The sequence below is a fragment of the Octodon degus genome, unplaced genomic scaffold, assembly GCF_000260255.1.
Source record: "Octodon degus isolate 3935 unplaced genomic scaffold, OctDeg1.0 scaffold00013, whole genome shotgun sequence".
Lineage (NCBI taxonomy): Eukaryota > Metazoa > Chordata > Mammalia > Rodentia > Octodontidae > Octodon > Octodon degus.
In genome coordinates, this window is record NW_004524589.1 from 12924744 (window position 1) to 12939712 (window position 14969).

At 40.3% G+C, this 14969-nt stretch overlaps 1 protein-coding gene and 1 pseudogene across 1 annotated transcript; one reads left to right on the top strand and one right to left on the bottom strand.

The window, feature by feature from the left end:
* Positions 1-72: 72 nt before the first annotated feature.
* Positions 73-705, bottom strand: LOC101575113 (annotated as a pseudogene).
* A 9153-nt stretch (positions 706-9858) lies between these two features.
* On the top strand, positions 9859-14030 carry Slitrk1 (SLIT and NTRK like family member 1). The gene has a single exon (XM_004626262.2). It carries the CDS (start codon positions 10758-10760, stop codon positions 12846-12848), a length of 2091 nt encoding a protein of 696 aa, XP_004626319.1. The 5' UTR covers positions 9859-10757; the 3' UTR covers positions 12849-14030.
* Positions 14031-14969: the final 939 nt, after the last annotated feature.

The window sequence follows — 14969 nt, forward strand, 5'->3', positions numbered from 1 at the left end:
TTTTGAAAGAGAATTATGCCTTTGTTCCTTTTTTTGCCAATTAGGCAGGCAGAATAGTTTGCTTTTTGATGATCAGTCAAAGAGAGTAAGTGTTATATCCTCATCTGTCTCCTCCAACTCTTCCTTGGTTTCCACCTTGGCTGGGGCAGCTACAGCAGCATTAGCAGCAGGGGTAGCTGCGTCAACAGGGGCAGCTGCCACAAATGCAGATGGATCAGCTAAGGAAGCCTTGACCTTTTCAGCAAGTGGAAAGGTGTAATCGATCTCCACAGAAAAAGCCAGGACCCACTTGTACCCATTGATGATAGAATGGGGCACTGATGCAACAGCTGGGTAACCAATCTGTAGACAGACACTGGCAACATTGAAGACACCCTGCAGAAAGTGAGAATGCAGATTTTTCTCTGTAATGTCAAGTACTTCTGGGTCGTAGATGCTTCCATTGTCAAACACTTGCTGAATTATCAGCCCAAAGGAGAATGAGATGTTCAACATGTTCAGAAGGGTTACCTTGCTGGCTCCCACTTTGTCCCCAGTCTTAATCAGCTGTACATAACTAAGGATTTCAATGGTGCCCCTGGAGATTTTAGAGGTGTTGCCCAGATCCTGGAAGAAAGAGGTCTTCTCAGGCCCCTGACTGTTGTTCTGGGCAGGCACGGTGACTTCACATGGTGCAGTGGCACCTGCACAGGCAATAGCAGGCATTTTATTGGCCAGCAGTATGATTTTAAATGAAGCTTTACCTTAAATGTTGAAGAGCAAAGAACAGATTGAAAAAGTAAATTTTAAAACATTGAAGTGACTTTGCTCAACTCCAACTCATGTATCTGTACTCTTGCCTTAAAGAACAATAAATTGAGTGGAAAACATTTTAAATAATAATAATGTTAGGAATTTTTTGAAAATGGCAAACTTCACCTACTGTTGGTGCAGCATAAATTGAATAACACATAAGCAATATGTCAATTTACATAACATATTAATATTTTCCTACTCTTTGACATGCAGAGTTAGCTCCAAGACTTCGTAGTAAGAAAATAATGATGTTCACCATGATTTATGAAAAAGTTTTTTTAGACCATTTATGAAAGCAAAAATTTTACAAAAGAATAAGTAGGCAGTATTGTCTCCCTAGTATAAGAACTCAAAAGAAGAACTACAAATAGAAAGGTACATCACAATTAAAAGGAAAGCAAGAACTTAAGGATTGGACAATAAGGAGAGGGCAAGGAGAAAAGCTGGGAAACGTGACAGGGGCAAAGCCATACATTTATGTGCACAAGATGGGTAAGGCAAAGGTCCTGAGAAACATCAGCAGGTTTTTGAAATTAGCAGTTAATTTATAGGATTCTCACCCTGACTTATTATGTTTGCTGACACCTGTGATCCAAGCAACTGCACTGAAGATAGCAATGTGTAATACAAGGGTCATGTTTGGAATGCCTGTCATTCTGACTTTCTAAATAAGTACTTCTTGTCATGACATGCCAATTATTACCATACTGTCTCTCAAGTAAAATGTTTTTTTTTTCTTTAAATAAAGGGTAATAAATGAAAAAAAGACAGGAGTAAAAGAAAAAAAAGTCACAGAACTGTCCTGCTACAATGCTGTATATGGTTAGATTTCTAAATTTCTGTTTAAAAATACGTAAGTGTTTATTTCTATTTTTAAATTGTTTTTTTTATTCATATTCTATAAGGACTTAAAGTTCAACATATCAGTACTTGATGGAAAATATCTGTTCCATGTTGTGCCTAAGATGTTTGATATTTAGACAGATAGGGTAAAACGAACTGCATATGTTGTAGGGTAATAATAAGCTTCTATTCTGAAGGGTTAAAAACATAAGTTTGCAGATCAAAAATTGGAGAAAAGGAAGGACTGCAAGGTCAGTCAACATTTTGGCCCTAGCCTTTGAAGGTCAGTGAAGACTCAGGACATAGGAAAAACTGAACTATAACATCATGTAACTCAGTTGTGCCCCAAATTTTCTGATCAAGGAGATTATGGAACCACAGAGAAATGTGATCAATGATGTATAGTGTGCCTAAGGAGCATCACATGGAGAGAAAACATTCTCTCAGGCTTTCACAGAGAGCAAATTGGGCAAGCAATGGCTGTGACTCATCCACATGGCTGACACTGACAAAGGATCTACAAAGTGCAGTAAAGGGTTATAGGATAAATCCTGAGGGTACTTGACTGATCTTATCAGATACAAAAGTTACATTTATTGTTATATAGGTCTTGTTTTATCTTGGTCTTAACCATCCAGCAGAAAAGTATAAAAGCAATGTATAAAAAAGTAAAGCCATATTAATATGCTGAGTTGTAGAAGGCTCAAATCAACAACTTCTGCAGTCAACCCACTACTTTTATGGACTGCTGGACTGTGTTAGATTAGACTGTGCTGGCTGAATTCAACCACCTATAGTATTTGGATGCCAATAGAATACCAATCTCTGACAGGACTAAACAAAAAAAGGGGATACAAAGGAAGGACCATTTTGTATCTGTACATACAGAACAGTTAGGATAGATATACAGCTACTTTCACTTAATTCAATGAGAAGAATGATTTGTACTAATAGTGTTTGGACAGGATATCCTGTCTGCTTCTTGTACTATGGATAACTACTAAGAAAATAACAATGTATAATGTATTAATTATTGAAACTGTCCTATTAAGCAGCTTTAAAACTGTCTCATTAATATTTGTTTCTCAGTAAAATAAAATAAAATTTAAGAACAAGAATAAGTAGGCAGCAATATAAAATTATTTCAATGAATTATTTTGTGTCATATAAAAATGGTGAATCTCAAATTTTAATATATTTATTAATACTGAATTTTCACATACATTTGTTAAAACTGTAACTACATATGTGTATTTGTTTTTTCATAATAGCAATTCTTGAGAATTTCAATAATTTTATTTTCAATAATTTCAAAACCTCTACAGTTGCTATTCATTTTATTCTAAAGCTATAAATATTCTTTGTGGAAAAAATAGAAATTTTCTTTTTTTTCTGTGAGCTGTTATCTGCAGTCTTCTGAAGTGCAATGAAAAGGGTAACATATATCCTAAATCAACATAAAAACAACAAATAAATATATCTTTTTCATATATTTTAGTGCAATACAGTATATGTTAAAATAATTACTCTGTCAGGAAAAATCTGATTGCCTAATTTATGATAAATAGGTAAAGAGATACATTAGGATGTCCAAATACAGAAAAATTTGATCATTGTTTTTGAAGATGACCAAAATAGTGATTCACACAAGTTTCATTAAGTGGGTTGGACTTCATGAGAGATATAGTTCTACTCAAGTATAGTCAAACCTGTCACACAGAGAGATATAAAATTCAAAGTGCCACAAAAATAAGGCCATGACCATTTCAGTCACAAAATAAAAATGTAGCAGTACTTTGATATATTCTATTGAGATTACTATTTTTTGTTAAGAGCAAATGTCACCAGATTCTGAAAAAACAGCACTTTGTAAAACATTTAAAATATTTTATGGGCTTTGCCTTGAGAAATATAATCATTAGGGCCTCATTCTAGAATAGGCTTTCTCAAAGAGCAAATTGGTTAAGCAATGGCTGAGACTCATCCACATGGCTGACGCTGACAAAAGATCTAAAAACTGTGGTACATGGTTTCAGGGTAAGTCCTGAGGGGACTTGACTGACCTTGTGAGATATAAAAGTTACATTTTTTGTTATATAGGTCTTGCTTTATCTTGGTCTTAACCATCCAGCAGAAAAGTATAAAACTGAGGTGTAAAAAGTAAAGCCATATTAATATGCTGAGTTGTAAAAGGCTCAAGTCAACAACTTCTGACACTGCCAGTCTTGTGGAAAAGCCACTACTTTTATAGACTACCAGACTATATTGGAATATTTTGCTGAATTCATGCAACTACAATATTTAAATGACAATGGAATACCCATCTCTGACATAACCAAACAATAAAAGGCGATACAAATGAAGGACCATTTTGTATCTGCATATTCAAATAAAAAGATTTATACTAATAGTGTTTGTGGACAGGATATCATGTCTACATCTCGTACTATGAATAAACACTAAGAAGACAAAAATATGCAATGTATTAATTATTGAAATTGTCCTACTAATGGGTTTTGAAACTGTCTAATTGCTATTTTTTCTCAATAAAATCATTAAAAGTACAATATCATTTATAGTTTATACAACATATGAAAAAAATGAGAAAAAATCTTATACTGTAAGTATTAGTTTTTAAGTAAAGTTGATTTATGTCCCTGTTTCCTAATTTACAACTGTTAATATAAGAAGGAAGAATTCCAGTGACTGATTCCTTCATCTTGTGAAATAAGACAGGCAGCAACAGATTAAATGTGGAACAAATGAATTCAATTCTGTAGTGGTTTCTATATTTGTCATTGTATTCCAACTCTACTGAACATGGAAATAGGACAACAAATTAAGTCATCTAAAGGAATGACAAACTGCAATGTCTTAATTTACTAACCAGGACAGGGTTTCAAAGTTTAGCAAAGCACCTCTCTTTGTGTATTAAGAACATGGAGAAGAAGGCAGGCAAAATAGATCAGTGGCAAGCACAGGGGCCATGGATTGATTCAGGTCCTGCATGCTGCGACAGCACCGCCCCTGGCCCTCCTGTAATCCTAACGCTGGGGAGACTGAAAACAGGAAGATCACTATGAGTCAGAGCTGCATAGTAAGACCCTGTACCAAATACATAAATGAAAAAAAAAAAATTAAAAGAACAGGTAGAAGTTTAAGAGTGAAGTAAAAGTTTAGCTCTTAAATCTGTAGTATTGTTCTCTTAAGCAAAGTCAACAGATACTATTTAATCATGGTAAGATCTTCAATATTTCATAATCTCACTTTTTATACTTACAAAATAAGTTAATGGTACCAAATTGACTGCAGTTATCAAATATCAATAGTGGTACTTTTGATAAAAATTATTTTTTAAAAAAAGAAGTATGAACTCATATATGTATATTTCTCAAATGAAATAGTAAATACCTTTAATTAAAATTTGAAAATAACTTTTATACTTATTGTGATTATTAAATTAACTAAAGAATAAGCACATATTAAATTCATATTTGTTATAAATTCTACTCTCATTTTAGTGCACATATGGAAACATGAAAATCTGATTTAGGAGAAAATGAATAATTAATAACCCCATCTGTAAGCAGAATAATTTTGTGATATGTACATCTAAATTCTTTTATTTGAGAGAATCTTATTTGAGGAAGTAAAAGAATGAACATTTACTAATGCAACTGAGACCTTCTTGGTCATAGCCTAGAAATGAAACCATAGCCCCGAACAAATATGATCAATTCGCATTATCAAAGTGTCCTTTAACTATGGCTCCTGAGTTCATCTCATAGGAGACTCAAGACAACTGAAAAAGTTCACTGGAGTACAAATACATACAGTAGAACCTCTCTAAGATGAATTTATGCCTAAGAAATGTTCCCCATAGGCATTCAGATGTTTAGATCAAGCATAAATTTCCATTCATGTTTTTAATGTCTACTGAGAAATTTACTACTATAATTGAATGGTAAGCCTTTTGAATTGGTTGTGTGCATTTCTATAGTTTTATTTCTCTAAAATAATTTTACATAAAAATAATTATTTTGGAAGTTCATTAATTTTTTTTAAATAGATCTATGTCTCTTCTTCCTGGCAGTCTTGTAGTATATCTCTTCCTTTAGGTGGTGAAGTTTTGATGTTCTCTTGGGTTTAGCCATCCATCTGAGCACTGCCACACTCTTCGACTTCAGAAGCAAACTATTTGAAAAGGATAAATTAGAAACATTTTATAATACATCTGAATAGAAAAATCTTAAATGTAAATGTTCTAATGTATTTGGCACTTTTGATGTAGGGGAAAGAAACTCCCAGCCCGAAAGATACCTGGGATAAATTCATATTTTCTAAAACTGAAGAAGGTGTTTTAGGAACAATAGGTTAAGAGCAGAATATATTTATTGAGGAAAAAAATGCTTTTGCCTAAGAGAGGGACTGAAGCAGACGTTAGTGGGCTGCCTGAGAATCTGTCTTTTCTAGGGATTTTTATAGAGCAAAAACATGAGGTGAGGTGGATCTACAGAGGAAACACAGAAACTTGCTAGGTGGGCATGAGGTGGGATAAGACTATGGACAACCAATGAGATTATAAGCACAATTATTCAGGTAAAACTGATTAAATCTAGGACCAAATGGGGAAGCTAGTAGGCATGAACCTAGTAAAGGTTTTTTTTCCTGAAGGGGTTAGGTTAGTGACTCTTCCTGGCTTTTTCAAGGTGATTGAGACCTATTTAGAATATCAATTGCTAATGCCCTCCCTTAGGGAATTATGTGGCTGCATTTGTTTACTCTTTTGTCTTGAGTTCTAAAGCACAAGGAGTCTGTCTCTCCCACATTTGCAAGATTTTCCTGTCACTCATATTGTTTCCTTTGAAGGCCTACCCCTGTCTGACTGCCTACAATACTATGTTGGCACCTGCAATTGCATTAGATTTTTCTCTTGTTTCTATTAATCTTAATCTTGAATTTCTTCAGCCATGAGATCTCTCCCTGTCCTTTGGAGGAGGGTGGAGGGTAAATTATTGGTTGGGTCCTGAAAGAAGTGTTACTTAGATTTAAGGATAAGAACAAGGAAATTTCCTGTAAGGGGTTTGGTTAGTGGCTTTCCCTGGCTTTTTCAAGGTGACTGATACTTACTTAGAATATCAATCCCTGACATCCTTCCCTAGAAAGATATGTGGGAGCATTTGTTTCTTTTTTAGTCTTGAGGTCTGGCACGCTGCCAAAGTGTCTGTCTCTCCCACAGTTGCAAGATATCTTGTCTTTCATATTGGGTCTTTTGACTGTCTATAATATTTTCATGTAACTCAACTGCCTACAACACTGAGAAGAAAGACAAAAAATCAGAAGAGAACCTAATGGGTAGGAGAAGAGGATGTTATCTGAGAATCAGAATTAAGTTACCTAAATTCTTATCCTTGGAAACAATTCAAATATTTTCAAGTATTATTACATCCTCAAATAATGATCTCAGTACATTGAAAAACAAACTGATGCAGGGAGAAAAACTAATATCGGGTGGGTGACCTCCAAATGATATTGGGAACCTCCAAATGATGTAGGGAAAAATGATCTCCCAACCTAACCTGGATGAGTTCGTGTTCTCTAAATCTGAAGAATGAATTTTAGGAACAAACAGAAGTTATGAGCAGAATATATTTACTGAGAGAAAGAACGTTCCTGTCCAAGAGAGGGACAGGAGGGGGGCCCGAGTGGGTTGTTCCCCCAGAAGCTGCCTCTTCCAGGGACTTTTATAGAGGAAAACCATGTGGTGAGGTGAGTCTAAGGTGGTGGAGAAGACATGGGAACTTGCTTATTTGGGCATGAGGTGGGACCAAACTATGGTCAACCAATGAGATTACAAGCACCATTGCTCAAGTAAAATTAATTAAATCCAGTATCAAAATGGGAAGTAAGCCACATAGCAAATGGGCATGAATAAGGGACAGGATCTCTTCTTGTTAGGGGTTTGGCTAGTGGCTTATTTGGGCTCTTTCAAGGTGATTGATACCCATTTAAGATATCAATCCCTAATGCCCATACTAGGAAGTATGTAGCTGTGTTTCCTGTTTTTGTCTTGGTCTTCAGCTGTGGCCCATATGGGAGTGTCTGTCTATTCCCAGTTGTAAAATCACCTTGTCTTCCATCTTGTCTCCTTGTGGGCTTGGCCTTGTATAACTTCCTATAGTATTTCTATCTAACTTGGCTGCCTGCCTCAAAACAATTAAGGTGGAAAGTGTGATTTGCATCTTTATCCTTAACACTTCTGTTTCGAAAGAGCTGGCATTTTTCTTCTGTCTGGCCTATCTTCATCAAGCACAAATAGTTTCAGTTTTAACTATTCCACTCAACAGTTCCCCACCCATACTTATAATTTCTTTGGTGGAATGGCTCCAAATTGATTGGGCTTATGTCCTCTCTACATGTGTTAATGGTTTAAATTAAATAAGAATATAATTGCTTACTAGTTTAATGGACTACTGTCTGAAGTTCTCTGTCTCTCTCTCTCTCTCTCTCTCTCTCTCTCTCTCTCACACACACACACACACACAACACACACACACACACACACACACACACACACACACACCCTAAGTTGAAGAAATCATCTTTCCATCCTTGTGCCACTAAATTTCAGGAGGACTGCCGTACAACATGTCATTTGCTTAGGAAAACATATATGAAGTTTTGTCCCCCTAAGAATATTTCCACATTCCAGAAAACATAATTTTAGTAACAGCAAGTCTTCCCTTAACCTTGGAAGTTTTCCCATCTTTAATTATTTCTTCAAATTTTTCACTCCCTGCCCTCTCTAAATGTATACACCCCTGCATAGTTGTTTTTAATGGGAATTGTTAGGAAGCTTGACCAAGACATAACTAAAAATGAAAATGGTGTAAACACATTATTTCTCTTTCCACTGAGAAAAAATGAACTAAGCAATAATTTTTAATGACTTAGAAATTCCAAACCCCAAAACGATGCATAAAATATTGGAATATATCGATGAAAAATGTGTTACTCTGATAAAAATCACCAAACAGCTCTACCAGTTCTTTCATTTTCGTCCCACACAGAAGTATGTGGAACTTGGTTTCTTTAAGCTCCAAATTTGCAAAATTTGGCAGTTGGGAAGAACGTAGGAGTTTCCTACTCGTTCAGTCTCTGTGATCCCAGTAAGTAGCTGCTGCTAGAGGAGCTACCGGCTACCTGCAGGTAATCGCGGCATAGAGCTTTAGAGACCGAGGTTCCGATCCTCGCTCTCAATATGCAACTGGTTATTTACTTGTTCGCGTTTCAAATTCACCCGATCTAATGTGGAAACTTTATGAGTGTGTGTGTGTGTGTGTGTGTGTGCGTGTGTGCGTGTGTGCGTGTGTGCTTGTGTTCTCGCGCCCGTGCGCGCGAACACAAGCGCGCATGTGTGTGTGTGTGCACGCGCGACTGTGTGTGTTTGTGTGTGTGCGCGCGCGCCCGCCTGCCAGTGGGTTAGGAGCACTCTCCAACTGGGATTTTTTTCTCTGCCTCATTCCTTCTTTTCTGGATCTCAGTGAAACATTTGGGCTGGGATCAAAGACGTAAGCATGCGTTGTGTTTTCATCCTGCAGACTTAAATAACATTTAAGAAATATTAACAGAGAAACCTAACTATCATTGACCAAACTGACGAAAATTCTATCCCAAGTTTTCAAAAGAAAAGTATGTGCCTAAACGGCATATCTTGCAACAAATATTCCATATCCAATTATATTATGTAATATATATGTTCCGAATAGCCACTTTCAACATGCCAAAAATAAAAAAAGGCTTCAAAGACATCAAATGGCATAAAGCGCTGTACCGCAGAGAAAGCAGAAATGCATTTAAAGCACGGATGAAAATGGCGTGCGGTATAATTACCTCAAATTGCTGTTCGCTTGACACCCTGACACTAATTTTATTCAAACCACTGGGAAATAAATGTTTTAAAAGCACTGCTTTCCCGAATGCCTGAGCTAGCGGGGGCTCTGAGGTCATTAAGGAAAGGAAAGGGTAAAGTTTTCAGCCCTCAAGAAGAATTAAATAATCCATTTAAAATAAGCGTCTATGTAGATCGACAGCCTTTAATGCCCACATTTTTAACGCTTGCCCTGTACGTGGATTGATTTTTTTTTTTTTTTTTTTCTTCAGCATTCCCTCACCAGATGGATTTTTGCTACTGCGGATCAGCAGAGGGTGTCAGATCTTTCAGAGTGCACCAGCCTGGAACGAGCCGAGCTTCTTAGCAACCCCCCCCCCCATTCTCGCGCTCTCTCCCTCCCTCAGACAACCCCCCACACACACACACGTAATTCCGAAAGAGCAGAAGAAAGAGAAGGAGAACAAGAAAAGAAGACCCAGTAAGCCAGAGCGGCAGCACAGAAGAGGCTGAAGAGAAGCAAAGAAAAGGATGGACAGCCACAAAACGCAGCGATTGCGGAAATTTTCCAGCGCCATTGGTTGGGCAGCGTGAGTCCTTCGGTCGGGCGTGATTTCAGCACCGGGGGGCTGGACAGCACCACGGGGGGACTTCTGGGCAACCCGCAACCACATCGAGAACTCCGCCGGCAGCCTCAGCCACAGAAGCAGCCGGAAACCCTGCTTTGTATCAGAGAGGCAAGGTCAGTCCGACGCACAGCCATGCACGGCCAGTGCGCCTGTACTACGCTGCAAACCTGCTTATTTCTCTAACATGCACTTGCTTGTAATTACTAGCATTGTTTCCTTTCTGATTAGTGAGGACCACTAGACAAGATTTTGTAAGGGTGTATTTTTTAATTTGTATGTATATATTTAACTTCTCTGGTTATTTTTAAAGGGTTGAGGGGGAGTAAGCTGGGATTTTTTCTACTTTTTTTTTTTTTTTTGCTTGCCTTGCACTACGTGCTTGGATAGTTTGTGGATATAATTATTGACTGGCGTCTGGGCTATTGCAGTGAGGGGGGGTTAGGGAGGAAGGAATCCACCCCCACCCCCCCAAACCCTTTTCTTCTCCTTCCCTGGGTTCGGACACTGGAGCACTAAATGAACTTGAATTGTGTCTGTGGCGAGCAGGATGGTTGCTGTTACTTTGTGATGAGATCGGGGATGAATTGCTCGCTTTAAAAATGCTGCTTTGGATTCTGTTGCTGGAGACGTCTCTTTGTTTTGCCGCTGGAAACGTTACAGGGGACGTTTGCAAAGAGAAGATCTGTTCCTGCAATGAGATAGAAGGGGACCTACACGTAGACTGTGAAAAAAAGGGCTTTACAAGTCTGCAGCGTTTCACTGCCCCGACTTCCCAGTTCTACCATTTATTTCTGCACGGCAATTCCCTTACTCGACTTTTCCCTAATGAGTTCGCTAACTTTTATAATGCGGTTAGTTTGCATATGGAAAACAATGGCTTGCATGAAATTGTTCCGGGGGCTTTTCTGGGGCTGCAGCTGGTGAAACGGCTGCACATCAACAACAACAAGATCAAGTCTTTTCGAAAGCAGACTTTTTTGGGGCTGGACGATCTGGAATACCTCCAGGCTGACTTCAATTTATTACGGGATATAGACCCCGGGGCCTTCCAGGACTTGAACAAGCTGGAGGTCCTCATTTTAAATGACAATCTCATCAGCACCCTACCTGCCAATGTGTTCCAGTATGTGCCCATCACCCACCTTGACCTCCGGGGAAACAGGCTGAAAACGCTGCCCTATGAGGAGGTCTTGGAGCAAATCCCTGGTATTGCTGAGATCCTGCTAGAGGATAACCCTTGGGACTGCACCTGTGATCTACTCTCTTTGAAAGAATGGCTGGAAAACATTCCCAAAAATGCTCTGATCGGCCGAGTGGTCTGCGAAGCCCCCACCAGACTGCAGGGCAAAGACCTTAATGAAACCACAGAACAGGACTTGTGTCCTTTGAAAAACCGAGTGGATTCTAGTCTCCCTGCGCCCCCTGCTCAAGAAGAGACCTTCGCTCCTGGCCCTCTGCCAACTCCTTTCAAAACAAATGGTCAAGAGGATCATGCCACCCCAGGGTCTGCTCCAAACGGAGGTACAAAGATCCCAGGCAACTGGCAGATCAAAATCAGACCCACGGCAGCGATAGCGACGGGTAGCGCCAGAAACAACCCCCCAGCCAACGGCTTGCCCTGCCCTGGGGGCTGCAGCTGCGATCACATCTCGGGGTCGGGTTTAAAGATGAACTGCAACAACCGGAACGTGAGCAGTTTGGCTGATCTGAAGCCCAAGCTCTCCAACGTGCAGGAGCTCTTCCTGAGAGACAACAAGATCCATAGCATCCGAAAATCGCATTTTATGGATTACAAGAACCTCATTTTGTTGGATCTGGGCAACAATAATATCGCCACCGTGGAAAATAACACTTTCAAGAACCTCCTGGACCTCAGGTGGCTGTACATGGATAGCAACTATCTGGACACGCTGTCCCGGGAGAAATTCGCTGGACTGCAGAACCTAGAGTACCTGAACGTGGAGTACAACGCGATCCAGCTGATTCTCCCCGGCACTTTCAATGCCATGCCCAAACTGAGGATTCTCATCCTCAACAACAACTTGCTGAGGTCCTTGCCAGTGGACGTGTTCGCGGGGGTCTCTCTGTCTAAGCTCAGCCTGCACAATAATTACTTCATGTACCTCCCTGTGGCAGGGGTGCTGGACCAGTTAACTTCCATCATTCAGATAGACCTTCACGGGAACCCCTGGGAGTGCTCCTGCACCATCGTGCCTTTCAAGCAATGGGCAGAGCGCCTGGGTTCTGAAGTGCTGATGAGCGACCTCAAGTGCGAGACGCCAGTGAACTTCTTCAGGAAGGATTTCATGCTCCTCTCCAATGACGAGATCTGCCCCCAGCTGTACGCCAGGATCTCGCCCACGTTAACTTCGCACAGTAAAAACAGCACTGGGTTGGCGGAGACCGGGACGCATTCCAACTCTTACCTAGACACCAGCAGGGTGTCCATCTCGGTGTTGGTCCCGGGACTGCTGCTGGTGTTTGTCACCTCCGCCTTCACGGTTGTGGGTATGCTTGTGTTTATCCTGAGGAACCGAAAGCGGTCCAAGAGGAGGGATGCCAACTCCTCAGCGTCCGAAATTAATTCGCTACAGACAGTCTGTGACTCTTCCTACTGGCACAATGGGCCTTACAACACAGACGGGGCCCACAGAGTGTACGACTGTGGCTCTCACTCGCTCTCAGACTAAGTCACCAACCCAGGAAGGGGAGGGGAGCGGAGGCGACGCAGCCTCCTCCCCTGTCTCCAGCACCCATGGGCTGCGGGCGCTCTGACCCGAATCTAAGCGTGCAATGAGTCTTGACGGACATAAGTAGATAAATAACTGTGAACTCGCTCTAGCGAGAGGAGCTGACCCCTTCGCTCTCTCCTTAAACAAAGAGCAGACTGTGGCCGCTGGGAGAGCGCGACTTGCTTGCGCGCGTGGCTCTGAGCTCCTTTTGACTGAGAGCCCAGCATGGGCCGGGCTAGAAGAATCCACAGTGCTCTAACCTTGGGCGGAAGGACCGGTGGGCTTGGCCCCCGCGGTTCTATACATATATACATATATCCACATCTATATAGAGAGATAGATATCTATTTTTCCCCTGTGGAGAGCCGGGTGATGACTCCCTGTCGGCTACGCAGGGATGGGCAGTTGCACGAAGGCATGAATGTATTGTAAATAAGTAACTTTGACTTCTGACAACAAAACAGAAACAAAAAGTGCTGCATGGCTCGCATGGAACCCACGCGCTCCAGGGACTCTGTCCGCCCCTCCCCCTGCGACTGGAGAAGGCCTCTCCTCCACGCCCTCTTACCTGATAAGTCCCATCGTAGAAAACTTTCTATACACAAGATGCAGTATAATCAGAAAGTGCCATTTCGCCATTATTTGTGATTGGTAGGCAGTTCAGAGCGTATGTTTACTGTGAAAACAAAATGTAAAGGTTTTATTTAAGACATTTGCATGGCTACTCATCGGTCCATTTTATGAGTTAACGATGTATTTTGTTGAGGGGAGTTTTAGGGGTTGCTTTTGGTTCTTTTATTTTGATGGTGATGTTTTTTTTTTTTTTGAGGGGGAATATTTTTCTATACATATCCAATAATGCCTTCCATCTGAATGTAAAATAAGTACCCATGATTTCTATTATAGCACCAGTGTAATTATTTAAAGAAAAAAAAAAAGGATTTTGAGGCAGTTAAGCATGACCAATTAATGTCATTCTAGTGCTTAGGCTGCGGTCTTATGGTAGCAATTCTGTGCTGGTATAAATCTTACTTATAAAGTAGGAAAAAAGATCCGAGGAAGCACGTGAAACTTACTAATTCTATTCGAGGATTTTATAATGGCATATTTTTTCAGTATTAAAGTGAAAATGTTTTCAAATCTGGGTCCTTACATTTTTCCAGCTTCATTTTTGCAACTGGCAAATCCGATGTTCAGTGAAAGGGAGGGGTGGAGGGGGAGCGGGAGGTTGGGGCTGGGTCTCTTCAGGCGCTCCTTGAGGTTCTTTCTCTCTAAGCGCCTTAACCTTTTTCCTTTTCTTAGCTCCTCTTCCCTGGGTCCTTCTCCTGCTTAGACTTCACAGGTTCTCCTTAGTCCTTAAAGTAGGATCTTCCCCCACCTCACTCCCCTCCCTTTCTGCCACTCTCCTAATGCGGCAGAGAATCCCTTTTATTAATACTGGAAATCCCTCACTGCTGCTTTTGTTGGTGCTGCCCACACGGCAGATATATTAAGGATGTTAGAAGAGATTTGATTTAATTGACTCTGCCTGGGTCGGTCTCATTAAACAGAGTGGAGATTTCATTGGTCAGCACTCCTGGATGAAAGACAACCCTAATGACAGGCATTTGAGATGCTGCTGGCATTTTGAATTCAACATGTGCTGAAGACCGGTAAAACTAATTAGTGCCCACCCACCCTTCCCGCCCCAGCAACTGCATATTGAAATTTGCTAAAGTACAAATCTTTATGGAAATCAATCATTACCCTAAAGAAGTGTTTCTCTCCCATCATCCGGATTTCTGGTTGTGTCCCAGTAATTAATAAGAAAAGCATTGAATTAGTTGAGTTGTATGAACCAATGTAATACTGCCCTCAATCAAAATCCTCTGAGACTTCCAAGCAAGTCTATTTTTGCCAGCAGTTAAGCAATGAAATTACATGTATGAAAGGGATCTGCATTTCACCACACTTTCAACCTTGAGAAGTATGTCAAAGGACTGCAGGACACACACACACACACACACACACACACACACACACACACACAGATGGGATTATAAATGAGAAAAATGAAAGCCCCTGGAGCAGTCTTAAGTA

Coding starts and splice junctions, on each gene's coding strand:
- Slitrk1 (XM_004626262.2), top strand. CDS start 10,758: ATGCTGCTTTGGATTCTGTTGCTGGAGACGTCTCTTTGTTTTGCCGCT.